This window comes from Drosophila mauritiana, chromosome 2R, assembly GCF_004382145.1.
Source record: "Drosophila mauritiana strain mau12 chromosome 2R, ASM438214v1, whole genome shotgun sequence".
NCBI lineage: Eukaryota > Metazoa > Arthropoda > Insecta > Diptera > Drosophilidae > Drosophila > Drosophila mauritiana.
Genome location: NC_046668.1, coordinates 22,672,529 through 22,698,712, shown reverse-complemented (window position 1 = coordinate 22,698,712; position 26,184 = coordinate 22,672,529). Strand labels below are relative to the sequence as shown.

General features: G+C 50.9%; 5 protein-coding genes across 12 annotated transcripts; 4 read left to right on the top strand and 1 right to left on the bottom strand.

Moving 5' to 3' along the window:
* The first annotated feature begins 73 nt into the window (after positions 1–73).
* On the top strand, positions 74–1,145 carry LOC117136965 (chymotrypsin-2). Its single transcript, XM_033298128.1, has 3 exons — positions 74–380; positions 443–719; positions 773–1,145. Exons 1-3 carry the CDS (start codon positions 118–120, stop codon positions 1,124–1,126), a joined length of 894 nt encoding a protein of 297 aa, XP_033154019.1. The 5' UTR covers positions 74–117; the 3' UTR covers positions 1,127–1,145.
* A 1,156-nt stretch (positions 1,146–2,301) lies between these two features.
* Positions 2,302–14,954, top strand: LOC117136251. 2 transcript variants are annotated; one of them, XM_033297057.1, is made up of 17 exons: positions 2,302–4,973; positions 6,877–6,932; positions 6,992–7,224; positions 7,295–7,482; positions 7,661–7,756; positions 8,571–9,320; positions 9,809–10,334; positions 11,346–11,637; positions 11,748–12,001; positions 12,776–13,204; positions 13,282–13,500; positions 13,560–13,700; positions 13,765–13,944; positions 14,022–14,207; positions 14,356–14,439; positions 14,651–14,716; positions 14,867–14,954. In XM_033297057.1, the coding sequence occupies exons 1-17, from the start codon at positions 4,688–4,690 to the stop codon at positions 14,886–14,888; spliced, it is 4,008 nt and encodes a 1,335-aa protein (XP_033152948.1). In that variant the 5' UTR covers positions 2,302–4,687; the 3' UTR covers positions 14,889–14,954. The 2 variants fall into 2 exon arrangements, with proteins under 2 accessions (XP_033152948.1, XP_033152949.1); XM_033297058.1 differs by lacking the exons at positions 13,282–13,500; positions 13,560–13,700; positions 13,765–13,944; ... (2 more) ...; positions 14,651–14,716; positions 14,867–14,954 and having other exon boundaries at positions 8,571–8,782; positions 9,164–9,320; positions 12,776–13,208.
* Positions 5,526–6,741, top strand: LOC117136254 (UBX domain-containing protein 2B). Its single transcript, XM_033297061.1, has one exon. The coding sequence runs from the start codon at positions 5,639–5,641 to the stop codon at positions 6,698–6,700; it is 1,062 nt and encodes a 353-aa protein (XP_033152952.1). The 5' UTR covers positions 5,526–5,638; the 3' UTR covers positions 6,701–6,741.
* Positions 14,955–15,291: 337 nt separating the features above from the next.
* Positions 15,292–18,696, bottom strand: LOC117136252 (GPI mannosyltransferase 4). Of its 6 annotated transcripts, none has more exons than XM_033297060.1 (3): positions 18,454–18,690; positions 16,508–18,395; positions 15,292–15,813 (listed from the first exon to the last, which is right to left on the bottom strand). In XM_033297060.1, the coding sequence occupies exons 1-3, from the start codon at positions 18,608–18,610 to the stop codon at positions 15,366–15,368; spliced, it is 2,493 nt and encodes an 830-aa protein (XP_033152951.1). In that variant the 5' UTR covers positions 18,611–18,690; the 3' UTR covers positions 15,292–15,365. The 6 variants fall into 6 exon arrangements, 2 of the variants coding, with proteins under 2 accessions (XP_033152951.1, XP_033152950.1); XM_033297059.1 differs by lacking the exons at positions 16,508–18,395; positions 18,454–18,690 and adding exons at positions 15,814–16,129; positions 16,186–16,441 and having other exon boundaries at positions 15,292–15,749; XR_004459087.1 differs by lacking the exon at positions 15,292–15,813 and adding an exon at positions 15,908–16,132 and having other exon boundaries at positions 16,186–18,395; positions 18,454–18,696.
* Positions 18,697–19,337: 641 nt separating this feature from the next.
* LOC117136899 (sodium-dependent serotonin transporter) lies at positions 19,338–26,078 on the top strand. 2 transcript variants are annotated; one of them, XM_033298015.1, is made up of 9 exons: positions 19,338–19,605; positions 19,690–20,177; positions 20,884–21,372; positions 21,524–21,800; positions 23,085–23,295; positions 23,352–23,804; positions 23,918–24,212; positions 24,782–24,982; positions 25,042–26,078. In XM_033298015.1, the coding sequence occupies exons 3-9, from the start codon at positions 21,187–21,189 to the stop codon at positions 25,285–25,287; spliced, it is 1,869 nt and encodes a 622-aa protein (XP_033153906.1). In that variant the 5' UTR covers positions 19,338–19,605; positions 19,690–20,177; positions 20,884–21,186; the 3' UTR covers positions 25,288–26,078. The 2 variants fall into 2 exon arrangements, with proteins under 2 accessions (XP_033153906.1, XP_033153904.1); XM_033298013.1 differs by having other exon boundaries at positions 19,338–20,177.
* The last annotated feature ends 106 nt before the right edge of the window (positions 26,079–26,184 follow it).

The window sequence follows — 26,184 nt, the reverse complement described above, 5'->3', positions numbered from 1 at the left end:
TAGAAAACTAGATTTATTCTCGAAATTTTGCCGGGGAAACCAATCTGACATATATACATATATATACATTTCCCTTAACTTCAATAGTTTTGTTTTAATGTTAAACATCAAAAAACTATGCAAATTCTGACGGTGTTTTTAGGACTTATCTTGAGTACATCGCTATCCAAGGCTGATCTTGGCGTGATCGGCGACATAAGCGACGAAACCTTTGAGATGCTGATATCCGGCGGCTACAAGCCGAAGAGCAACCGGCTGTCCCGCCACGTGGTCTCCATCCGCACCAAGAACTACGTGAGGCACCGGGGCGACAATCACTTCTGCAGCGGCGTCCTGGTGAGCAGTCGTGCGGTCCTGACCGCCGCCCACTGCCTGACGGAGTAAGTTGCAGGATTGTCTTCCGATGATCCCCGGTGTCGAGTAACCAAGCAATCCTTCACAGCCGGTACATGGCCTCGATGAATCCGCGGGGCATACGCGTGGTTTTCGGGCACATAACTCGACTGGCGGTCTACGACGACTCAGACTTCCGAAGCGTGGATCGCCTGGTGGTCCATCCGGAGTACGAGCGCTACAAGAAGAACGACCTGGCCATCATCCGGCTCTCCGAGCGCATCCAGAGCTCCAACCACGATGTCCTCCCGCTGCTCATGCGCAAGACGGCCAACGTGACCTATGGCGATACTTGTATCACACTCGGCTGGGGGCAGATATATCAGGTGAGCCGACCCATGTCCGTGCCAGTGCCATGGAGTAATGCCACTCTTCCCAGCACGGCCCTTATTCGAATGAACTGGTCTACCTGGACGTGATTTTGAGGCCGCCCTCGCTCTGCGAGAAGCACTACGACACCTTCACCGCGGACCACAATGTGTGCACGGAACCCGTGGGGGATAGCATGAACTGCGCCGGGGACATGGGCGGACCACTGTTGTGCAAGGGGGCGCTGTTCGGGCTCATTGGCGGTCACATGGGCTGCGCGGGCGGCAAGGCCATGAAGTTCCTCAGCTTTCTGTACTACAAGGACTGGATTCTTGTCACCATCCAATCACTTTCCGACTGCGGGGTCAGAGTATCCTTAGGTCGTGTTTTTCTTACTCCCTTGCTACTGATTCTCGTAAATTGATATACAAAATAAAGCGAAGAAAATTGTACAAGAATGTGTGTCATCACATTGACTTCAGAAATCGATGAAAGTTAAATGTATTGCTGCATGGTCATAGATACACCTCAATAAAAGGCGGTCCTCATTTGGCGGTCGCACCAAAAGGAACCGCAGTTGGCTTCTGCTCGAGTCATTTGTGACCAAATGTGACATTGATACACCGAACAAAGGACGACAAATGCACACAAAGAACCCGAGGGACCGGAAGTTGGCGTGGTGATATCGCTGCTACCAAACTAGATGCACCTTTGCGGATGTTTCCGGTTAGGAGCCGAGCTGGGCCAACGTGGCAGACTTTAAGTTTGAAAGCCTCTCCGCACTGGCGTGCGAATCTGACGCAAAATGCATAAATCATAGGCAAATTGAATTTTAGCCATGAAAGGCACTTCTGCCGCGGATGCGCCCAGGCAATGACGTCGTTTTCGTTTTCGTTGGCGTTGTCGTTGTCGTTGTCACGGGCGCCTCCCGCTGCGAGCACTGACAATATGTTGGGGAAAATGGTGGAGAAATGACGACCCTCCTCGAATTCCCGTCATCGTGGCGCTTAACTTTAGTCCGCTCCGCTTTCGGCTTTCAGCGATGGCAAAACTTTGTCTGGCTTGGCGTTGATGCAAGTTTAAAGCAAAGTCTACTTAATGCAAAGCTCAAGGCGCCTGCCGCCAACACAAACAAAACTGCGAAATTGGTCGTTAGTTCTTAAGAGATATATTTGGCATTTCCACGGAAACTAAAGAGCTTTCAGTCAGGCTGTGCAGCATAACCTGGCATCTAGAGCGGTCTTAAATCTCGCAGTATCTTTCGAGGCCGCCAAATATTCTATCAAAGTGTTCACTTGATATCTGCAAATATGCATAAGCTATCAGAATAAGTGAAGCTAATGCCGAGGAATGACTTTGTTACACCCGGTACAATAGATGCTTCCACCTCTGGCTGCAGTTTTCCCGCCGCAGCAGCACGTGCTTTTCCCCCGGGCGAAGGAAATGGGCAACCAACTGTCTATATTCACCACGCGCATCTTTTCCATTTTCACTCGCTGCTCGGTTAATGCAAATGCTAGAACAGGTAAAAATTTCTAAGTTTTCTTTGGCGATTATTGGGGCCTAAAACCTTTTCACCGTTCAGTCGTCGGACGGCGCTGGTCGAGCTGTGTGGTTGAATTGCGGAGGAAGCCGAGTCAGGACATTCCCTATTCATACTAATTATGTGAAAATGAATAATTAATTGGGTGATAATTGTCGGCTTGATTGCATGCAATGTAAACACCGAAAAATAGTCGCAAAATCGCAAACGGTCAATATTCCAGTGCGCTCAATTACGAACCGATTTCAACTCAATTTCGAGTTTCGGTAACGAAACGTTCAAACAAACGAATCGAATCGAATCGAATCCACATATCAAACTAATTGCAATCGAATTTAAATAACGTTCAATTAAAAGCATGGTTCGCAAAGTCAAACCCATAATCACGCCATATTTGCCCGTGTAAAGTGTGTGAAAGTGTTTAGCGAGGAGGGAAAGGGAGAAAGGGCTCCGATTCAACACCAATCAATTAATTGGGATCCCGAAGGGGGTGCGTAAGTTCGTTTGCCGTGCAATTCGTTAATTAATCGGATGCAGTGCATTAGCACAAACTGGAGCGTTAAGTCTGACTCATTATGTTTGATCCGAACGAACTGCTGACTTCGTTGGTGTGGGTTTAAAGGTTGGGAAAGTTATACACGAGCTAACACACAAAACTCCATTCTGGTAGGTATTCTGGTATTTCAACAATAATTTGGGCGCCAGTAAGTATGCAACACTCAGTTACTTACTGCATCTTTGAAAGTGACGCCTATGAGAATGCACTCAACTTTGGATTTCGTTGAGATTTGCTTTGTACTAGCCAAGTACCACTTCACCCTTGAGTTGAACAACCATTATCGAACTTCTTTTATTATCCACCGTACCGTTAGTAACGCGAATAACTCCACTCTAAGCCGTTCTGAAAGCCTTTTACTCGGCGTGACCCAATGCATTGACCTCTGCCACCTCGCTCCGTAATACTCCGCCTGTTATCATTGAACGGCTTTCACTAATATCTTTCTAACAAGCAGAGAAATGGCTACAATAATAGGGAGATAATAGCCGACAACAAGTCCACACAGTGCGTATCGAGTTGCCTTCGAAAGCTTGGCCAGCACAGCCGAGCGCCTTGACTCGTGTCCACTTGGCTAACATAATCGCACATGCGGTCACATACAGATGGAGATGGCACATACGCACATACACACGTATGCGAACGAGCTGGGACGCAGTGCATCGGCGTATCGAGTTTTAATGACCCACTTTCCAGCTCAAGACTGTTTAGGTTCGGCGAGCCATCTGTATTGGTTTGGTCTAATTCGGAAAGTCCCCTGGCAGAGCAATTAGTATGGCCATTGGCCAGCATGAATGGGCGATAAAGGCGGCAAACGGCGAACGTGGTATTGTCAAGGAAAACAAATGAGTTGGGTTTGCAACGGCCACTTGAGGGGCTTCTGCCCGGGTGTCCGTACTGCTCCGGGCCCGAAAGAGATGTCTGCCCCCAGAACCGAAAAATAGAAAAGAGAAAGCACTGAAAGAGTGATTTTGCAGTCTGTGAAAGTCATTACCCATTGATATGTGCACCGCAGGAGGTGAAAGAGAGACCCTTTGGCTAGCTAGTTTGCTCGATTTTCAGCTCGATTGTGTGTTGACAGCATTGGAAAGGGCAAAGACAGCACAAGATTGCAACAAAGCGAAAGCTGAAATGAAAATTAATAGAATTAAGAGGTGAAGAATTCAATTCACGGCGACATTCACGGACGCCACTTAAATGGAACAGAACCTTGGCGGGAATTCAGTTCCCGCCCACGCTGCGTATGCTTAATAAAGCTAACCAAGCTGTTTTCAAAAGTAAAGATATCAATGAAATATATAAATATTTATATGATGTTTTATTGGGCTTTTGTTCCTTAGTATGTGACATATAGCTGGCCAAACACATTTTACTATCCTGATAGAAAAGCATTACAGAATGTGTAGCATACGCGGCGTATACGTAACTTGATGATGATTACTTACAGACCGCTCCTAGTTTCCCAACAATGGGGTCAGGTCACTTTCTATTTAATAAACAAAATTTAGATCCCACACAAACAATTTGTGTGGGAAATATGTGAGAATTCCCCACGAAGCTGCAATATTCATTAATTTGGCAAATGTCACATAATCTTCGTGAGTTACTAGGGGCCCGGCTAGTTACTTGGGTGTTTTTGAGACCCGAGCGTAGGAACATACATATGAATGCATAATTGGAACATAAAATTCCGGGAATATTTTACAGCATTCTCCGGGGCCCCATGTGAGTGTTTGGTTTTTGTTTGGCCCGATACGGCTGAGCTCCACTCTGCCCCTCCGCCCCTCCGCCTCTCCGCCCACCCGCGCTCTTCCCGACTATTCATGGCCATGCCTGTTCCGCATTAATTCATTCGCAGGGCGGAGAACCAAGCCATCCGGCCGAAGATGGACCAGCGCAATCTAACACTGCCAACGCCAGCCGCAACAACAATTATGTCCTCGTCATCCGCAGCGATGTCGGCGGGCTTCGCAACCCTTGGAGGACCCACCACGGCCGCCCTGGCCGGATCCACAATAGCATTAGCCACAACAACAACGGCGCCGCCAACAACGACGCCAGCCACATTTTTTACCTACAGCATACCAGGCATGGACATTGCGCCCGGACCATTTATATTCACCTACGTTAGTGAATTTTTATCGCTTATCACGCCCGAGGAATTGCCGCTGGGTAAGTCCCTCCGCGTCCGCCCCTCGCAGTGGGCGTGGCCCTGCATCCTTGTGCTCGTGTGGGATCGAAGGATATCGGGGAAAGGGTTTCCAGGTGTGTGGGCTGGTATTCAGGACGTCTGCTTGCCAACAATGAAGGCATTAGAGATGTAAATTCAGGAGAGCCTTTGATAGGTGGGCAAGTTATTCAGCCCATATGGAAGACCTCAAATAAATTGTGCACAGGGAAAAACATGTGTCCGCATAAATTATGTCGATTTGGTTTCGTATCTCGGATTTTCTTTAAATGTTTTATTAGTGGTGTCCTGACGATAGCTGTTACATTCGCCAAAAACTACTTTAATCTTTTATTTAAGCAAAGGACCGCTTTCTGTGAGGTGCTCTATTGATACTGATTTCTCTAAGTGCTCGGAGGCTTTATATTACGTTTAAAACAATCAGGACCTAAATAGTTCCACTGGCACTAATCCCTAAGTAGTCTCAGCCTCGTCCCTGACCCTTTAGCCACTAAAAATGCATGTTGGGCGAGAGGTTGTGGCTGGCACAAGGACTTTCGGAACGAGCCAAAGCCCCAGTCGGCCTAGCTACAGTGATCCCCCTTCGGACGATATGTGTTTCTAAATTCAACCCGACGAAACAGCCCCAGGGTTGTTCGTCCCTGCCCAGATGACCGATGAGCAGAAGCTGAGCACCTTCATGAAGCGGCATGGGGTGCGTGAGGAGGTGGCCCGTCAGTACCTGAGCTCCAACAACTGGTCCCTGGAGGTAGCCAGCAGCACCTACGAATCGGAGGCGGTTTCCAAAAAGCAAGAGCCCGAGAAGTCCTCCGAGCACTCGCAGGCGAATGAGAGCAATCGGGATCTCCATTCCCTGCTGAGTGAGATATCCCGGCGGAAGGAGGGCGACCAGGAAGGCTACCAGGCATGTGCATCGAACAGCTCCTCCGATCACGACAGTCCGGCGGGCAAGCGGGTGAACATCAACAGCTCCACGCCGGCTATAACAAACAACGACAGCGACCGCAGTCTGCGGGTCTGGGGGCATGGCAATCGGTTGGGAAGCGCCCATCCCATCAATCCCCCTCCTAGATCCGCGACCGAGGATTCGGATACGGAACCGGCCGACGACGAGCACACCATAGTCGTCCTTCACCTCTGGTCTGAGGGATTCTCCCTGGACGACGGCTCTTTGAGGTTGTACGCACTGCCCGAAAACGAGCGATTTCTCCGCGCTATTTTGAGGGGGGACTTTCCCGAGGAAATGCTCCGGGTGCCCAGAGTGCAGCTGAGCGTGCAGGATCACACTAACGAATCCTATCGTCACTTGTCCCGGAAACAGTTCATGGGACCTGGCCGACCGCTGAACAGCCCCTCACCCCAGATACTCGTCGTGGGCCCAATGCCCGTTGAAGCCCAAGGCCTTCAGCTCAACGAACGGGCCGACACGACCACCGTGCAGTTGAGGATGGCGGATGGGAGTCGTGTGGCAGGACGCTTTAATCTCACCCACAACGTCGGGGATCTCTACCAGTATGCCCGACTGGCCAGACCCGAGTTCTCGGACCGGAGCTTCGTCCTGATGACCGCCTTTCCGCGACAGGAACTCGTCGAATCGGACACCCGAACGTTGGTGCAGGCGAATCTCTGCAACGTGGTGGTCATCCAACATTTGAACGAGGAGCAGGTGGAGCCGTTGTCCAGCGATGCTTCAGAACCCCTCGTGCAATAAAAGGCAGCAATGATGTATACATGTTTAAATATTTATTTTTACTATGTTTTATATGGGACAGTGAGCCAAGTTGGGCTAGTTTTATGCATGATGTAGATACTCCTACACTAAAGATAAATCCTCAGGCGGATAATGATATTAGGGTATTACCATAAATAATGTTTATGACATTGCAGATTCCATACGCGATGTTCTACACAAAAATACCAGCCTGATGGACTTCGCCTCCAATGTGAGTGGTTGTACAGCGGAGTCTTGGTCATATCGTAAGAGTTCTGTTCCCCATCTTAGGCCATTAAAATCGAGTCCGGCTTCATTGCCCTGATGAGCGTGTTCGCCATCCTGGCCCTGGTTCCCCTGATTGCCACGTGCGCCTGGTGCTGCGGTCGTCGCTCCACCCAGGAGGAGGTGGACCACATACGGAATGCACCCTGTCACATCCGGGACGAGTCGCTGGAGGAGAGCTTGCGGTGTCGCAAGAGCGCCGGGCTGGTCACCCTGTGGGTCGTCTTCATCCTGCTGACGTGCGTTCAAACTTAGAGCTTAACTTTTGAGGGCAATGGAGAGTAAATGCCGGGGAAACCCATTTTGCAGGCTGAGCGACTTCAGCATATTTTACGCCAACAGTCGCTTGTCCGCCGGAATAGAGATGACGCCCGAGATGGTCAAGTCAGCCGTGCACGACGTGGAGGTCTTCCTGAAGGACACGCATCTACAAATCAAGCAAAAACTGGATAATGGCTTTCACGTTTCCGTGGAGCGGGTCGTCAAAGACCTGGAAGGTCAGTAGTCATTCAGACAGTCGGTCGGCAAAGTTGGCCAACTTTTTGTCGCCGAGCACTTGAGTTCGAACTCCCGCCCAGTTTATAGCCTTCGATCCGTGCATTATGCTGCAACTTTTCCCGCAGTGCGATGTAGATGTAGATGTCTGAATTTATTGTGTGCATCTCTCTCCCGCAGACGTGGATGTTCTCCTTGGCGAGCCGATTCAAGCGGAAATATCCGCACACACTGGCCTTGAGCTGGCGTATGATTCACTGACGACGCTTAGCCTGGGTGAGTACGGATGGTTAAGTGCTCCCAAGCGATGGCCATGCGATTGTCTGCTCACGGACTTGACCCAAATTCCGCCGTTGGTCATGCACCATCAGTAGGCCTACGCACCAGCACCCACCACCATATTGGCCAAACATGACAATAAAGCAGCCACAATAAATTACGGCCCCAAAAGGGTGCGACCTTTGTTGAGTGGGGCTCAAATAATCCACAATTCCCCTCTGAATTTATTGTGGTTTCTATACTTAAAGTGCATTCTGCAAACTAATGCTAGCGCGGATAACTTTGGATTTCACTTAATCACAAGGACTTAATCGCCTTCAAAAGCTAAAATACTATTAATTTATAAAAATCATACATCAATTTAATACACACTTAAAAATATTGCCCTATACCGCACATCTTCCAACATGGCACTGCAACCAGTAGCCTCCCCTCAAGAACAAACAATCTGAAAAATCAGAAATCAGAATCCACTGGAGCACCAAACCGCAGGCCATCGGTAAATAAGTTGGATGCGGTTTCTCGGCGAAAACCCTTGTTTGCGCCCAATTTCATTAGGGGAATGCAAACGGAGGCAGCCTGTTCCGGCGAAAGTCTTCCTACACAATTGCCAAGATGACAACTCCATTATGTTCGCCATCGAACACAATGTGTAATTTGGAATGGCTCCTGCTGCTGCTTGACTCACCAAGCCCAAGCCCAAACCCAATCCGTAGCCCAAGTCCCCGACCCATCCGCCACGGATCCCCAAATAAAACACGCTACAATAACGCTGCAAATAATAATATTTTCGTGCATTTGTCGCTGTCAGCGAACGCGGAGCTCATCTACCGCGTGCTCATGCTGCAGGAGACGGTGGGCAGGGCCCTGAAGCTCTCCCAGGAGGCGGCCGCCAGGATGGAGGAGCTGCAGATCCAGCTGTCCGTGCTGCAGCGCCAGTGCACGTACCGCGACCGCCCGCTCTGCGACACGTTGCGTATACGCAGCTTCGAGGAGAACGGCGTCGTCGACGCCCTGAAAACTGTGAGTCCTTGTCAGTCTGCGCCGCTCCATTGTGCTCCTCCTTGGACACCCGAGGATACTCTTGCAGAAAGTGGGAAAATATGCAATATTCATGGAGATCACGTGTTAATAAAAGTGATTGAAAGCTGTTCAAAAGATTGCTTCAATATGTGTTGCTTGTTTAAAAGACCTTCATTAGTATCCCGAGTGCTCTGCAAGGGTATTCCGCAGACTGCGTTTCCCCAAAGCCAGTCTTCGTTCCTAGTTGAACGTATAAATAATTTGTACTCCGACTTCCTCTCCTCCTACCCGTTTTCCTTGGACCTCACTGTTTTTCTAATTCCAACCGCCATATCTCATTTCCTGGACAACGGCACGACGACATCGCCGACAATTTGTCAGCTGCAAGAGGACCAGAGCATCTTCCGTATGCGCTACTTGGGCGAAATTGAATTCGGTGCCACTGTCAAAAATCTGACATCGGAAGTTGGCGTGTCACGTTCCATTTTCAGCAATTTCCCGCAACAAGTTAAACATGACACGGCTTATGAGCGGAACTGTGAGTAGAGCAATCAAAATAAAAGGGGCAGCCCACAGCCCCACATCCCCACATCCCCCAGATATTTAAGTTTAATCGCCCGCCCTACATCTAAATCCATATTGTGCCCTGGCCCAAACTCAATTATGCCAACTGGCTAAGTGTGCAATTCAATCAATGGCACAGGTGTCAGGCTTCCCATCCACATCCCCCTACCGGCCACCCCATGAATCCGGCAATGCAATTTCCTAAACATTCAGCTGAGTGCACAGGAAGAAGTGGGAATAATAAATGGATAAGATTCATGAATTAAGATAGAATCATATATGTAACTCCATATGCCTACAAATCCACGTATTGAAATACTTGTACTGAGAGAAGAGCAAGTGCACATCGGATTTCTTTCCGTGTAGCCACATAAGTTGCTCAAGTCTAGCCCCCAATATTAATTAGTGTCATCGGGTTCTGGTCTGTGGATGCTAATTGAATTGGCTCTTACTTACCTGCAGATACATTGGAGCAGTTGGCCAGCATTCGCCACCGGACGACTGCCAATGCCCAGCAGCTGACCTCTACGGTAAATGGACTGCTCCGGCGGCTGGAGGACACATGGTCATCCCTGGAGCCCGCCTACAACGAGCTGAAGGAGTGGGCGGACGCCTACTGGAGTGTGGGCTGGATTGCCGGGACGGTGATAGTCTGGGTAATGCTCTTCATGCTGATGTCCTACTGCTGCTTCCTCTGCGAGTCGAATGCCAAGTCCGGCGTGGTCTTCTTCATCGCCGTGATGCTCATCTGCTTGGCCAGCATTTGTCTCACCATTTTCGGGGTGTTCTCCCTGGCCGTGGGCGGCAATGCCGAGGTCTTTGTCTGCCGATCTCTCTACGACGACGACTACAACATGCTGGGTAAGCTGCTGGACAAGCCGGGTTACGCATACGCCCGGGAGCCCCAGACCGGCATCATCGGGGAGCTACTGCGTCCTGTCGGCGTCAATCGGTCGGTGGTCAACGTGGGTCTGGGCCAGGCCCTCAGGTGAGTCCACGTCCACTAACCGCACGTGTGTATCCAGATTCCCAGGTAGTCAAAGTTGAAGCCCAACATTCCAGCGTCGAAGTAACGAATTTGGTTATCCAATTACTTTGATACTGTACGTGCCTGTAATTTTGATTGCCCCCAAAGACCGATTATCCCAGCTCTCCGTGGGAAAAATGAACATGCGCCAGTTTTTATGGTGGCTGCGAATCGCAGTTAAGTGGGAAATTAGACAGGCATAGTACGTACAATGTGCTTAATGTTTCGTTTTTCTTGGATTTATTAACCATGATAACCATGCCGAAAGGCCCCCTTTTTGTTTCCCTGATTAAGCACTATAGTTTTCTATAATTTCTACGTTCCATTATTGCCCTTCCGAAACGCTTGGCTGCACTCTCCCAAATCCTCCCGTGAGCCAATCCAGTTCCTGCCAAAATGGTTGCTCCTAATCGATTCCACTGTGATTACCCATTTCTGTGATTATTGTTGCCACTCCCAAACTTTCCCAACTGAAACTTGGGCAGCCGCAACGCACTTTCTATCTAAGTTGCTCGGCTTCCAAGTCCCATCCTCCATTCCGTTCGGAACTCAAGGGTCCGGCCCAGAACAGGCCAGTGAACGAGCAGTCGGCCTGCGCCACAAAGTTTTGAAAGCCCAGTGAAATTTGGTAGCCACATGGCACTCAATTTTGCAGGGAACACACCAATGCCAGTTCAACCAGCCGCACGCACCACCCACTCGGCCGCCACCCACTAACCACTGACCACCGAGCACCCACTGCCACCCAGTGCCACCCACTTGTAACCGCAAATTTTAAGCACGATTCCAATTATCCGAGCAGCTACAAAATCACATGCAGGCGGCGGAGATGTGGAGATGCGGCGGAGATAGACTAGGGGCATAAGCTGCCGACTTCGCAGGGACACACTCCCCACCCTCGCCCCACCCCGTAGATATTGTGGGTATATGGGGCTAAGGCCAATCTTTTGACGCTTCTTTGACACAACACAGGGGCTGCGAGCAAAATCAAGCATCGTACAATGTCTTTCAATTGGATGCGTTCGTGAACACCAGCAAAATCTCCGACCTGAGGCAGTTCCCCAAGGTGTCCACCGCCATCGATGCCATCTCCGTGTCCGGCCGCACGCTCCTCTCGCTCACGCAATCCGTGCAGAACATTTTGGAGAACATGCTGCAGACGTCCTCGTTCAATTTGACCACGTACCGCAGTAGCGTGGGTGCGCCCACGCCCGAAAAGGATTTGGCCACGTTCATTGATCAGATGCAGCGGGTGGCCTTGCAGGTGAGTGCAGCACCCCCTGATTAGTTTCAATTAAAATGAGCTGGGAGTGCGCGGGCTACGTGAACTGCATAACATCGCAATCCACTCACTCATCCGCTTTGTGTCGTTAGATTCAGGACGTGGCCACCTCCTCGCGCATGACCACTCTGGGCAGCCGCTCCAAGCGGCTGCAGGCCTCGATTCTCCAGCCGCTGGAGAACCTGCAGAACGAGATTCTCTACCACCTGACGGCGCTGGAGCTGCAGCGCGATCCGTGGGCCAAGCAGGTCAACCAGACCCTGAACCACCTCAAGAGCATCCAGAGCTACCTGGAGAACAAGGCCGGCGAGATTTGCCACAACATGACGCGGGATTACACGGATCGGTGAGATATAGTGCACTTGCATTTCAGTAGCATTACACATTGTCTAAGTACCGACCCAGAATCATTGTTCTTAATTGTGGCAAAGTCACAGCAATTTGGCCCCGATGGTGGAAATCCCCCCGAAAGTCTGCCATTTAGCCACTCTTCCCTTCCGAGTGCCTGGGGCACTTGGTGCTGAATTCTCGGTCTGTCTGCATGTTCGAGTTGTATTATTGTGTTGCTCTTTCGCAACCAGCGGAGGAGCAAACAACTCAAACAATTGCAGTTGTGCACTCGGGAGCAGAGCACATAGTTTCCGGCTTTATCAGATAATTGAAAGTCCTAATCGTTTGATTAAGTTTGCCAAGTGTCATGATTGCATTTTTAGTGTTTTTCCAAGTGTCCACTTGCGTCTGCCACACGGACGCACTACCACCACTCCTATGAAGCGCACTAGGTGAAAGGGGCAGGAATGCTAAGCATTCTGCCCAAATATCCTTTATCCTTTCAAGCCAACTGTGCTGCCTGTGCAGTTGGGACTGAGTTTGAAATTGTTGCAGCCACTTATGAAGTACAGAGCTCCTCAGGCGATATGCCAAATAAACAATACAATGGTCTTTAGAGTGTCCTATTTGTTATCATTGGCCATTCAAAAGCAAAATATGGTTGCACAGATTTTAAGTACATAAACACATTAAGTACATTCAATTCAAATTTTAGTTGCAGGCTGACTGCTTTTGTATGTATTTGTATTTGTATGTGTATCGAGTATTCTCAAATATTTAACCCCACCAGCTTGAAGGCCTACTTGACCACCAGTAAGGCAACCATGGAGTCCCAGCTGGGCGACACCACGACCAAGTGCCGACCCTTCTACGACACCTTCGACGCCAGCCGCACCTTCCTCTGCCGCAACATGGTGGACTTCATCAACGGCCTCACCTTCTTCATCTTCCTTACACTGCTCCTCTGGGCTATCGGCACTCCGGTGGGCCTCAACCTGATCACGGTCCAAACGCGGCTGAATGTGATGCAGGCGGCTCAGGCGCGCAGCAAGGGCAGGCACAGGAGGAGCGACCGGAGTCCGGAGCATGAGCAGAGGAGCGGAAGTCGCGGCCGGAAGAAGCAACGGACGAGCAGTTCGGCGACCAGCGGGCGGAGCGGAAAGAGGGACCAGAGCCGGGAGAGGAGCACCAGCAGCACGGCGAGACCGAAACCTCCTTTGTAAGTGCCGGCGCCACACGTCTTGTCCTCTTGCTCCTCATCTCTGACCTACTGACTGCTACGCCATAACATTACAGAAGACGGACTGCCACAGAAGAAACCCTTGATCTGGCAGACGAAGACTCCACCCCATCGAGACAACAGCTGCAGCAGCAGCCGCCGCCACAGCGACGCCAGGAATCGGACAGGGAGCGGGTGCGGGAGCGGGATCAGCGAAGTCGGGAGCGGGAATTGAGCAGGGGCCGCGACGCGTCCGCCATGAACACGCCGGTGCGCAGCCGCAGTCGCCAGCAACTGTGAGTAGCAATCGTCGGATGAGCCACCGCATCTCATTTCATCACGTTGCATATGTCAGGCGCCACGACCCCGAGGATGACAATTGGGGCTCGTCCAGCGGACCCAGTAGGGCCAACTCCCGAGAGCGAGATCGCGAGAGCAGTCAGACTAGAAAGATACTCAATATTTGGCAGTCGCGCAATAAGGTCAAGACGCCCCTGTAAGTCGAGGTCCCTGAGCCACCTTAGATACCCTTCTGACTTTTCTCCCCCATTCACCTGAAGTCGCCGTCAAGGCACTGAGGAGTTCGACTTTGAGGATGCCCACGAAGACAGGGGCTGGCAAGCCCAGTCCCAAAACCAGGTTCAGAACCAAAGCCACGCTCATAACCAGTCCAGTGTCAGTCCCGAACAAAGGCCCGATCCGCGCAGCCATCGCTCCAATCTCCGTACTAAGCCCAAGTTGTAAGTGACCCCGGTGATCCCAATTCCTCCTCGAGGTCCGCCCCCCACTCACTCTCTGCCCCCTCTGTGCATGCCAGACGTAGTACCAATGCGGATAGAGCTAGCAGTGAAGCGGTCCGGCGACCCATAACTCCCGTGCTCAGCGTAAATCCGGACATTCCGGCCGCCATTCCGATGCCCCGGACGCCGATGCGTCTCAAGAGCAAGGTGTCGTTGACCGCCCGAGCTGTGCAGGACATTGTCAACAAGCGGAATCAGCGCCTGTGAGTGCCTCAGTCCCGGAACCCAGAATAACACCCCACCCAGTTAGAGCTCACTGCACCACCCACTCAACCGCCAGCCTCACCCAACCCATTAGCTCAGCTATTCCTCTCTGAAATAAAGCACTTACCAACCTTGTATCACCTGCAGCCAACGCACCGGCACCGATGAATTCGACTTGGACGACAGCGATGCATACGGTGCTGGAGGCCACTTGGATGCGGACGTGGCGGCGTAAGTCAGTGGGACTGGGGATATATGAGTGTTGCAGAAATCTCGAAATCCTAGAGGAGATACATTCAGAGTTTCACCAATCCATGAATGAAATGTATTCGCACCATGACCAAAGTGATTTCTATAACAAATGGCCGGAGATTTCTGTGGCACCTCGAACAATGGGGCAATGATAACTCCCCCACTAACAACCACTATCACTATATTTCAGCGCGCGACGCACGCCGCCCAGGGGCGCACCTCCGCCCCCTCCTCCGCCAGCGGCCGGCTTGAACAGGTTCTACCAACGTTATTAACCGTATTCTGTTGCCAATGAGTTTGTTTTTTGATTTGACTTTTGGTTTTTTGATTATTTGATCGAATCTTGAGCACATGCCAGGGACAGAGTACCAACCAAATCACACACAAATTCTTATTGTGTTCACAGCGACAAAGTCTATATATTCTGAACTTGCTTTTTCTCCCCGCAACTCCACCGATCCGACAACATTCAGTAGTGATCGCACGGTGCGCTGGAACGAGGACGAAGCCGAGGACTTTGACTTCGAGGAGGTCGACGCGCCGAAGAGTCCCATGTATCTGAGCCACAATCTCCATTGAGCCCATCTGAGATCGCGTGTCCCACATCTCGAATATGCGATTTGTTTTGTATTTCGCTTGTAGCACTCCCTAGATCTTAAGTGAACTGTAGCTATAGTGGCGTTTCAATATGTTTAAGGCATTTAACAGGCGTTAATAAAGAAACTATCTGTAGCCAATTTAAGTTGTGCCAACGAGTCAGTTGGCCCGTCATCGGTCGTTCCAAATGAAGTTAACTCCTGAAAGTTCTCCACCCTGCAGCTGGTTTCTTAGTTTTAGGATTTTGCTTAGATTGGCGTTTTATTTAGTTTATCGGATCGTTTGGATGGTTCAGTGATAGTGCGCGTTTACTTCTTCTTCAGGAAGGGGCTGACGATGGCCGGAGCCGAGTAGGTGGTCACGGGAGCAGCGTATGCGGCACCAGCAGCATAGGTGGTCACAGGAGCGGTATAGGCCGGAGCACTGTACACCGAGGCGGTGTAAGCGGGAGCGGCAGCAGCGTATGTGGAGTAGGCAGGGGCGGCGGCGGCGTAGGTCGAGTAGGCAGGAGCGGCGGCGGCGTAGGTGGAGTAGGCTGGAGCGGCGGCGGCATAGGTGGCCACTGGGGCGCTGTAAGCCACGGGAGCAGCATAGGAGGCGGCATATGCTGGAGCAGCGGCATAAGTGGTCACTGGAGAGGCGATGAAGCCAGCCTGGGCGGCGGCGATGCAGAGGGCCAAGCAGATGAGGAACTGGACGATAAGCAAGGAGAATCCTTTAGATGGTGAAAATCCCGAATGGGCAAGTGACACATACCTTCATGTTGATTTTGTGGATTGGTTTGGTTGGTTCGTCGGTGACTGATGCTGTTGGCCAAAATGGTCCAGCATTTTATAGTCCAATTGTCGCCTCATTGCCAAAACGGGTTTACGGCTTAGGCGGCCCAAACACAAAATCTAAATCAGAACACAATTGCGCCCGCCACGAGATTTCTGCCGGGTAACGTTCAATGAACGCGGATGCCGCACCCCACGCCTCAGATGTTTGTTGGGAATTAAGTGCCAACGGCGTGTCAAATGGATTACTCTATTCCAGCGTTCGACAACTGAAATGGACAGAATTACGATTCTGGCTACTGATTGTTAGATGGAACATGTTAAGTGGTTTTCTGGCGAAGATCAAACTCACCTTTTGGATAGGATTTAAGTTTGAGCTGCTCTATTTATCTGTGGTCACTCCGTATTATTGTCCTTATATGCTAGTTTGTATGGAATGAAACTTAAGAATATTTGGTAATGACTAGCCATATTTAAAATGTTTGCTGTGCACATATTAAGAATGTTTACAGAAGTCAAGCTTATCAAGTATTTTGTATCGCGGAAGTTGTAAGTTAAGTTACAATAAATATTTCATCTTAGGCTAGAACTTTGGTATAAGGCACTTGGACTGGCCAAGAAGTGAAGACTACGCCGCGGTTTCCTTCATTGAGCCCTTCTTTAGTACTACAGACCGCGGTTTGTTGCGCGTCACATCGATCTCGTAGAGCGCCAGTCCTAGTTGATGGACGAAGGAGCTGAATTGCTTGTTCAGGTAGGCAAAGCTAAACGCTGGCAGCTGCTCCGCGGCACAAGTGCCCCGCAGATCATCGTGCGCCCAATGAGGAGCATCCACATCGCACGGATGTCTGCCCTGAAGGCGAGGGAACGCCTCCGTGGAGAGGTGTGGATAGAACACCTTTAGCAGTTCGAAGTTAAGGTAGCTGGATGCATTCGAGTGCACTAGAGCCTCGTGAAGATCAGCACTTAGTGACGCCGGAATGGCCAAATACAATTTGTAGCGCCGCCGACTTGGGCCCGACTGCTTCACCTCGCAGCTCCCGCTGATGAGTTTTACCTTCTGCAGCAGGGAATCCAAGGGTAGGCCTCCGTACTCGTACATATAAAAGTCTCTTGGGCGACGGTATCGCTGGTGGGTCTGGCGGTTAAAGTGCAGTACCCTCGAGCTAGGAATGTTGATCAGGTGCAGAGGCAGGCTGTATATGTGCGATGTTATAAGATGAACGTGCGTTGCTGCCGGCTTAGTGGCAATCACATGCGAAATGTCCGCCGCCAAGGGATAAACGCCCGCCTGGTGGATGAAGCCAAAGAACAGGGTCAGCGCCACATTGCTTACGTACCAGATCTTCAGCAGGTAGGGACCAGAAGCTTTGGTCGAAAGCAGTTTGTCGTAGAACAAGCGCAGGAGTGGGTGGTCCTTTTGGAAGGGATACTTGGCACTAAATCCTGTGATAAGTTTGGGCGCATGTAGCAGAATAAGGGGGAATGTAACTGGCAGCAGGAAGCGCGGCTCCTGGTGGTTGATCAGGGAAAGGAAGAAGAGGGGCACAAATATGGCCCCCGACATCAATGACACGATGCTCTGGAAGCGTGGCAGCACCTGATATTCCGCCCGGAAGAATCTGAGCAGCAGCTGTGCGAAGGCTCCCAGCGAAGCCAAGGCAAGGACGTTAAACAGCATTGGCATGTTGACCATCAGATGGACATAGCACGGGTGGACTCCATGGCTGGCCGTCTGTGCCGAATCCAGGTTGGCTTTAATGAAGTTCCAGGGCGTGAAGACGAAGTTGTCGATGCTCAAGTGCATCATGTGCAGCTCTCCGAGGGTCAAGTGCTGGTAGTACAGCGAGTCGCAGAATATAAAGAATACTAGGGCAGGCAGGGCGCACAAGCAGAAGAGAGCAATACGCAGATTAAAGTCCCTGAAGGTGATGCTTCTGGTTCCCATGCCTCGCAGCAGCCAAAAGAAGACCATGGGTGCTCCAAAGAGCAGGAATGTAGGTCTATTGAACACGCCAGCTACGCAAATGGTTGACATGGCCATAAGGTGCTGCAGATTGTGCGCCGGCAGGGAGTTCTTCAGCTTCCAAATGCGCACTCTTTCGCTGATGGACTCCGCCTTGTCGTACTTCTCTTCGAGGAACTCCTTTTTGTACACCACCGTGTTCGTGCGCAACATGCAATCCGATACCAAGCAGAGCAGCCAGGAGCACATGGCCATTTCCAGGCTGTTGGAGAAGGTGCGGGTGCCGAAGACGAGAAGGATCCAGGAGCTACCCAAGGCCAATAGGCGTATCTCGAATCGGAGTCCGTACAACCGGCAAATGCGGAACAAGCAGTAGTCGTTGCTAAAGGAGATCACAGTGTAAATCAGCCGGGGGAACACCACGTACGCGTAGGTGCCCAGCAGCTCCAGTTGCCACCAGACTTTCATGCACTCGGCAACAAACTCGTAGAAGCTCCAGGGAATCCGGAGCAGAGCGAAGGGCAGAACGATTGATCTCACCGGCAGGGAGTTGTTAAACTCCCAGGTGCGCGTGTGCTCCAACCGGAAGTGATCACCTGTGAAGTGGAGCATTAGTTACATTTTCCGAAGCACAATTCAACAGCCAATCCTCACCAGTCATCACCTCCACGCTCTGGAAGAACTCATCCGGATGCACGTAGCCCAGTTGGGGCACAAAGACGAGCAGCAGACGCACCGCCGCAAAGCAAAAGTAAGTGCCCAGGTGGCGGTCGCCGGGCGAGCGGTTCTGCCACAGCTTTGTCAAGCGCATTTTCTTAGTAATTTCAGTGCTTAATTGTGTTTCCTAAGATCTAAAAAATCAACAACAAACTATTTGTTTTGCCAACGCATTTGTGCGAATGGCAAACTAGGGTGACCCACTGAATTCCATGAAAAAATACTGAAGGGTGAAAAATACTGAATTCGAAAGTGCAGTACAGTCAAACTTGTATGAAGACAACACCAAAGTGCGCGCGCATTTTAAATTTGATTTCGAAGTGATACTTGGAAGTAAGCATTTACGCGGACTAGCTTCATTTAGAACCCTATATGTTGATTGAATTCGGTAATTACCACATGATGCGATAGCCCAGCGCCGCGAATCCATTCAAAAATCGCGCCCACCGTTTGCTGCAGTGACTGTGGAGCCAATGACGTAGTTTGCGGCTTGGTTAGGAAATTCGATGTCGGGTTTCAGTTATGTAAGCCCGGCTTGCGGCAAAATAGTTCAGCAACGCACACCCAGCGATGATCCGCCGCCGTTGGAGGTCGGGCCCAATCCAATGGTGTACACTGCCCAGGGTGCTCCAGTGCGCAGGTATCGCTCCGCGCCACAGACACTCTGTCTAACAGCAGAGTAATCAGTCTGTCTGCTCCGCCTACCCCAAGCCCTGAGAACGTGTGCTGCCCATCTGGAGTCCAGATGATCGTAGCCCCCTTCGCACCCATCCACGATTTTCAGTGCCGCTGGCGATTCGCAATTACGCGGAATTAGTGACTTGCCCACTTGGCAATCCGAGTCGAGTGTGCGCGCCACGCTCGCAATAATAATAATTAGCAAATAAATAAGCAAAAAAAAGTTCAGTTCGACACTAAAAAGCGCCTAATCACCGCAGTAAAATCGAGTGATCAACTGGCAGCATCACGAGTTTCAAAATCATATTGCTCCGGCTCTTCGTCGGGTAAACACAACTGGAATCCGCTCCACGCGAATCTGGATATATTATTGCTAAACCTCTTTGATGAAGGCGACCATCTAATTGTCAAGTGAGAAGTGGTGAACTTCAAAGTTAGAACATTTACTATATATGCTTTTACGCAATTATCCATACCAACTCGAAACTGAATTAGTCAAACGCAACTTGTGCTTGGAGCCTGTCAATCGACTGGTCAGGATAGTAATGTGGCAAACTAGGCGCTCCTAATGGGCCACGCCCACAGCAGCGCCCACTTGTGCGGAGGCAGGGGGCGGGGCGGGCGCTCAATCAACTCGTTCGATGAGCAACAGTTTGCCGCAATTTAAGTTACGCTTTGCCACCTGTCGAGCGCCAACTTCGGAGCCCCCAACCCCAGAGGACGCGGCGGCCACAGCCGAAGGACACTCGGCCTGCCGACGACAAATCGGCGCCCGCCTGCGCATCCAGCGTATAAAAGGGGCCATCCGGCAGCAGGACTCACCAGTTGGCCCAAAGGAGCGGCGCGCGTCTCTCAAGTCGGACGCATGGAAACCAGGAGCACCTGAAATCTGAGAAGTGAAGTGCCTTGGAAGTTGTGCAAAGTGCTTAATTCAAAGTGTAACAATTTAAATCATTTCAATCAAGGAACATATCTTTGTATAAGTAAGTCTAAACCCCATCATTCCATTGTAATAGTTTCTAAAAAAATGTGTTTTTTGAACGAATAGTTTAGTTAAAAAAGCGATTAATTTTGAATCATTTTTAATATCAATCAGACTTCCATTTGTTTAAATATCTGATGTGGAGCATCTGGAGAATAACTCCATATCTCTAAGTGGCCTTTAATTGTTTTGAGTTTCGCTTTTCGGGTCGTATTTTTGGCACTCGTGTTATCAGAACGCTCTCATTAGGAAATTCCGTCGGCACATGTGGCCACTTTCTTCATCTTATCTGCTGTTTGGCTTCGCGTGTGGGCCACAATTAAATTGCAATTAAAACGTTTGGGAGTAGGGAAAGGGGTTCAGATGAAGATCAAGGCTGCATCAAAAACTCATAAGTCTCGTTAAGCATACGCCGTGGTGTACAATTCGCAATTTAAAGTGTAAACCAAGGATAAGCCCCGAAAGTAGTTAAGCGAAATCGCAATATTTTACGACATTGGCATTGAATATTTCTTTGGAGGCCATGGCAGCGGCTTTAAATGCCCCTGACCGCAGCATTTAAATATTTTTTAACCACTTTATTGAGCATCCCAAATCGGTCGGAAATCAGTGCAAAATCTGCTGCTTTGCATGCCTCCCTTGGGGAGAAACAAATGGCCATCGTTAGTGCAGCCCTATTTAATGCGATTGTTTAACTCCGGTTGCAGTTAATTGCCAGTCGATTCAGCGAGGCCAGCATGTGAGGAGCCGTGGGAAAATGCAATTTCCACGACCACAGCGCTAAACGGGCCGGAAAAGCGGGAAGTCGGAAAAGCTAGGGACAGCAGGTGGTCGAGGAGCAGTGAAGAGCAGGGAAGAGCAGGCAAGTAGAGCGCAGATTTCGCTTTTTCTGGCCCCGGACTGAGTGCAGATCCAGAGTTCGGCTGGCTAAGCTCGTGCCGCGATCGGCGTACACTGCCACGCCTCCAGGCACCGCGCCCCCGCCCCTGTCACGCCCCCCGCACCACAAGATGGACCGCAGCGGGAGCTCCGATTTCGGAGGAGCAGCTGCCACGACGGGCCGCTCGAATCCCGCGCCCTGGAGCGACGACAAGGAGTCGCCAAACAACGAGGACGACTCCAACGAGGACGATGGCGACCACACGACGCCCGCCAAGGTCACCGATCCACTGGCCCCCAAGCTGGCCAACAACGAGGTGAGTTCTCCTGACCGAGCAATTAGTATCTAAGAACCAATTCATAAGCAATTAAGGGATGGATGGATGGAATGTCGGATGATCCGAGATATACTATATTCTGTAAGCTAACACCTCCAACCTTGTACCATCATGTTTATGTCCCATTCAGCGCATTCTGGTGGTCTCCGTGACGGAGAGGACCAGGGAGACCTGGGGACAGAAGGCGGAGTTCCTCCTGGCCGTGATTGGGTTCGCGGTGGATCTGGGCAACGTGTGGCGCTTCCCGTACATCTGCTATCAGAACGGAGGCGGCGCCTTCCTGGTGCCCTACTGCCTCTTCCTCATCTTCGGAGGACTGCCCCTGTTCTACATGGAGCTGGCGCTGGGCCAGTTCCACCGCTGTGGCTGCCTCAGCATCTGGAAGCGCATCTGTCCGGCCCTAAAAGGTGAGTGTAAAAACTGGAAAAAGTACTGTACTGTGGGTCTTGAAATATGATGGGCAAATAAACATGGATGCGCCTGGGGCTTGCGAACATATTCCGGATTAAATGGCAATTTAAATGAATTTCAAATATTGAGTTTTAGTCGCAGAACGTAAAAACGTGATTGCATATTGGAATCCATAGGCCATTCAATATTTGCGCACTGATTTCGCCTGCGGCTCCAGCAATTTGTAATGAGAAATTAAGTATACGCAGCGTGGCCCTGCGAAAAGCGTACGGAACATGAGCTCGTGTGTTGTTGATGTCTGATATTTCACGCTCGGCCGAGCATTATTGTCTCAGCCAGGCTGCGAGGACACCCGCACTTGTGGCCGCAGGACCTCAAAGGAGCAAAGTTTGGGGCCTTTCAAAAAAGGAGCGCCATTCATTGTGTGTGCCGGCGACATTATCAAGCGGCGAAACGGATAAGAGGCACCCGTTTGTTGCAACAATTAACGAGTCATTCAGGCGGAACGCACAAGGCCCAAATCAGGACATTCATCCGGGCTCAAGGCCCTAATTAAATTGCTCCAAATTGATTTACACCAGCGATGAAAAGACAGCCAGCCAGCCAGCCTGCCAACCACTGGAGGGGAAGTCCTATTCAAAGTTTTGCATATCGAGTTGATAATTCCATTAGGTGACAAACAAAATGCATGGGCTGCTGCTGCTCCTAGGGATCTGCGCTCGCTTGGAGACCGCTCCACTTCTGCCAAGTCACTTTGTCTAGGCCAAATCCCTCTCCACCCAGCTCCTCCAAACCCTCGTCGTAAAAAGTCCAAGAGCAAACACCACTTTGCGGCAGTCATCATTTGCTCAACAAGTGTTTGCTTTGGCAACCTTTTGCCGAGCGACTCGAAATGAAAAGCGCCGGAAAGAAAGGGCGGAAAGCCAGGCGAGTGGAAAACTTAGGGGGGGAAATCACGTGACGTGTCTTATTGGCCTCATAAGTGACGGGCGAACCTCTGAGGGTGGTTTGTACAAAAGCTGAAACTGCGAATTGTCACGCGGGAATATTCCAATTTCTTTGCCGATTCTCCGTTGGCCGTTTTCAATCAGAGATATTGGTGCTCCTAGGCCAAGTTGGGCTGGCTTCGGGAGCAACCTGTTGTTGGCTCCAACTCGCAGCCTTGTTAGGCGGAGCAATTAGGGGATTCGTTGGGGACTCGGGGACAGATCCTTGCGTTCCCAAGGTAGTTTAAAGCTCCTTACTGAGCATTTAACACACAATGCGCTCCAAACTTGCAGGCGTGGGCTATGCGATCTGCCTAATCGACATTTATATGGGCATGTACTACAACACGATTATCGGGTGGGCGGTGTACTACCTCTTCGCCTCGTTCACATCCAAGTTGCCGTGGACGTCGTGCGATAATCCCTGGAACACGGAGAACTGCATGCAGGTGACCAGTGAGAACTTCACGGAACTGGCCACCTCGCCGGCCAAGGAGTTCTTCGAGTGGGTACCCCTACACCATATCCCTAAATTCGTGTGCTTAAGCGACTGACTTGCAGGCGGAAGGTTCTGGAGAGCTACAAGGGCAACGGGCTGGACTTCATGGGTCCGGTGAAGCCCACGCTGGCACTCTGCGTCTTCGGGGTCTTTGTCCTGGTCTACTTCTCCCTGTGGAAGGGAGTGCGCAGTGCCGGAAAGGTTGTGTGGGTCACCGCTCTGGCTCCCTACGTGGTGCTAATCATCCTGCTGGTTAGAGGAGTTTCCCTGCCCGGCGCGGACGAGGGCATCAAGTACTACCTGACCCCGGAGTGGCACAAGCTGAAGAACTCCAAGGTATGGATCGACGCCGCATCCCAGATATTCTTCTCCCTGGGCCCCGGCTTCGGAACCCTGCTGGCCCTGTCCAGCTACAACAAGTTCAACAACAACTGCTATCGCGATGCCCTCATCACCAGCAGCATCAACTGCCTGACCAGTTTCCTGGCCGGCTTTGTCATCTTCTCCGTTTTGGGGTGAGTTCTCAATAGCTTCTCTTCAAAGGGTCTTTCAGATTTTAAGTACCTCAATAACTAGAGCTTAGAACTTATAGATCTGAAATCGTTTAATGTCACTTCATCCCACAAAGGTACATGGCCTACGTCCAAAAGACCTCCATCGACAAGGTGGGCCTGGAGGGTCCGGGGCTGGTGTTCATCGTCTACCCGGAGGCCATAGCCACGATGAGTGGCTCGGTGTTCTGGAGCATCATCTTCTTCCTGATGCTGATTACCCTGGGACTGGACAGCACCTTTGGCGGATTGGAGGCGATGATAACAGCGCTGTGCGACGAGTATCCGCGGGTGATTGGCAGGCGCAGGGAGCTGTTCGTCCTGCTGCTCCTGGCCTTCATCTTCCTGTGCGCCCTGCCCACGATGACCTACGTGAGTACTCGACTGGGATTCGGTTAATTAACTCCTAAGCACTCGCCATACATATGCATGCATGTCCGACTGGCCCATTTAACGCTCCATCTGCCTGATGGCAGCCCCTGTTCAAATATGCCAGCTAGGAGTCGATGGATGGCCGTGTTAAGTGCTTTTTATCGTCCGCCAGTTTATCTCCACACACTCACTCCCTTCCTCTCCTGCATTTTTATCACCTGTCAAGACGGTTGGTCTTGTTTGCCTTCACCCCGGTCAAGCAACCACCACCGTGTTCTTCCTCCCGCCACTTTGTCTGATTACATTTGAAATTGTAATTCGCTGCCTTCTCTATTCCTGCCTGTCCTGGTCACTTGGCCACTCCGCTCGGAGTGACCAGTATCGGTCAAGGGATCAAGCTATTCAATAGCTCAGGCCTCAGCCATTAATCAGTGCCAGTTAAGAGAGATTCTGTTGAGTGGATCTGATTGCTATGATAGGGAATTCTAACTTATTCCAACGTGTGTATGATGAATAGGCTCAGCTCTACCCCTTCTTATAAGGAATTTAATAAGCCCCATTTCCTTTAGGGTGGCGTGGTGCTGGTCAACTTCCTGAACGTCTACGGACCCGGGTTGGCCATTCTTTTTGTGGTCTTCGTGGAGGCAGCCGGAGTCTTTTGGTTCTACGGAGTGGACCGCTTCAGCTCGGACGTGGAACAGATGCTGGGCAGCAAGCCAGGCTTATTCTGGCGGATCTGCTGGACGTACATCAGTCCTGTGTTCCTGCTGGTGAGGAGATGGGATAGGGTAAAGGATAAGCTAAGATAGTAACCTCGCACTTCCCACAGACCATATTCATTTTCTCCATCATGGGCTACAAGGAGATGCTCGGCGAGGAGTACTACTACCCGGACTGGAGCTACCAGGTGGGCTGGGCGGTCACCTGCTCGTCGGTGCTCTGCATCCCCATGTACATCATCTACAAGTTCTTCTTCGCCTCGAAGGGCGGCTGCCGCCAGAGGCTGCAGGAGTCCTTCCAGCCGGAGGACAGCTGCGGATCGGTGGTGCCCGGCCAGCAGGGCACCTCGGTGTGACATGACCACGCCCAGGTACACCTCAACATCCGCACCAGCTGCACGAGCATCAAGATCTACAACCTCAACTGCAGCAGCAACAGCAACAGCTTGTCACCAACAACCTCAGGGGCCGAGGGAAGGAGCTGCCAGGCCGCCTTCCACTCAACCAATCTCAACTGCAACCACTCCTGCCCGTCGGAGGATCAGTATCGGAGCCGGAACCACCAAAATCATCATCATCATCAGCATCGGATCAGCAGCGATATCATTAGCTCTAGTCTTAGGCAGTCGCACAGCCATAGTTTAAGCCTCTGCTCGGTGCAGAGCAATCCCATGGCGACCACCAGGATCCCACTTGCTGCCGAGGACAATAACTGCTCGCTGCGACTCAGCAGCTGCCAGCCGCTCAAGTTCCCGCTGGCCAGCGAGTGGCTGGTCTAGGGGAGCCTCCAGTCTACACCGGAGTCCTGCAAAGCAGCCATTTTGCAGGACTCCCGTGCATAGTGCTTCAATTCGAAAAGGGAGGAGAGCGAGGAACTCAACGTTTGATCTAGTTTCTGATTGCTTTGCAAGCACATAGTGAACCTAAGTATTCTAGATGTTGGGCCATCGATGGTGTTAGCAATCGAGCCCTAGCCTTAGTTCGTAAGCGTTAACTAGCTCAGCTGTAAGTCAAGTGAAATTTGGTAAAATGCTTTCTAAGTAATAACTGCTCTAAGATAGAGAACGCCCTGTACAATGCATTACTCAACCGTTTTCGTGCTCGGGGAAAGGCAATCGTAAGACAGCCACTTACATTGTCTCTCCAGCGAGTTTAGTTTGTTTTAAAATATAATTTCGGTTTTACGAAATACAAAAAACCAAGCCTGAGCGGTTTTAATACTAGGTATGCTGCTTCTAGCAAAAGTAGAGGGA

What these genes read in the sequence shown, in the direction of transcription:
- LOC117136251 (XM_033297057.1), top strand. Translation starts at nt 4,688, where the DNA reads ATGGACCAGCGCAATCTAACACTGCCAACGCCAGCCGCAACAACAATT. An exon ending in AGCCGCAGTCGCCAGCAACT is followed by an intron (nt 13,501 to 13,559) that starts GTGAGTAGCAAT and finishes TGCATATGTCAG; the next exon opens with GCGCCACGACCCCGAGGATG. An exon ending in TTGGATGCGGACGTGGCGGC is followed by an intron (nt 14,440 to 14,650) that starts GTAAGTCAGTGG and finishes ACTATATTTCAG; the next exon opens with CGCGCGACGCACGCCGCCCA.
- LOC117136254 (XM_033297061.1), top strand. Translation starts at nt 5,639, where the DNA reads ATGACCGATGAGCAGAAGCTGAGCACCTTCATGAAGCGGCATGGGGTG.
- LOC117136252 (XM_033297060.1), bottom strand. Translation starts at nt 18,610, where the DNA reads ATGCGCTTGACAAAGCTGTGGCAGAACCGCTCGCCCGGCGACCGCCAC. An exon ending in GAGCGTGGAGGTGATGACTG is followed by an intron (nt 18,396 to 18,453) that starts GTGAGGATTGGC and finishes TCCACTTCACAG; the next exon opens with GTGATCACTTCCGGTTGGAG. An exon ending in GTGACGCGCAACAAACCGCG is followed by an intron (nt 15,814 to 16,507) that starts GTCTGTAGTACT and finishes ATCAACATGAAG; the next exon opens with GTATGTGTCACTTGCCCATT.
- LOC117136965 (XM_033298128.1), top strand. Translation starts at nt 118, where the DNA reads ATGCAAATTCTGACGGTGTTTTTAGGACTTATCTTGAGTACATCGCTA. An exon ending in GCCGCCCACTGCCTGACGGA is followed by an intron (nt 381 to 442) that starts GTAAGTTGCAGG and finishes AATCCTTCACAG; the next exon opens with CCGGTACATGGCCTCGATGA. An exon ending in GCTGGGGGCAGATATATCAG is followed by an intron (nt 720 to 772) that starts GTGAGCCGACCC and finishes CACTCTTCCCAG; the next exon opens with CACGGCCCTTATTCGAATGA.
- LOC117136899 (XM_033298015.1), top strand. Translation starts at nt 21,187, where the DNA reads ATGGACCGCAGCGGGAGCTCCGATTTCGGAGGAGCAGCTGCCACGACG. An exon ending in CCGGCCAAGGAGTTCTTCGA is followed by an intron (nt 23,296 to 23,351) that starts GTGGGTACCCCT and finishes ACTGACTTGCAG; the next exon opens with GCGGAAGGTTCTGGAGAGCT. An exon ending in CCCTGCCCACGATGACCTAC is followed by an intron (nt 24,213 to 24,781) that starts GTGAGTACTCGA and finishes CATTTCCTTTAG; the next exon opens with GGTGGCGTGGTGCTGGTCAA.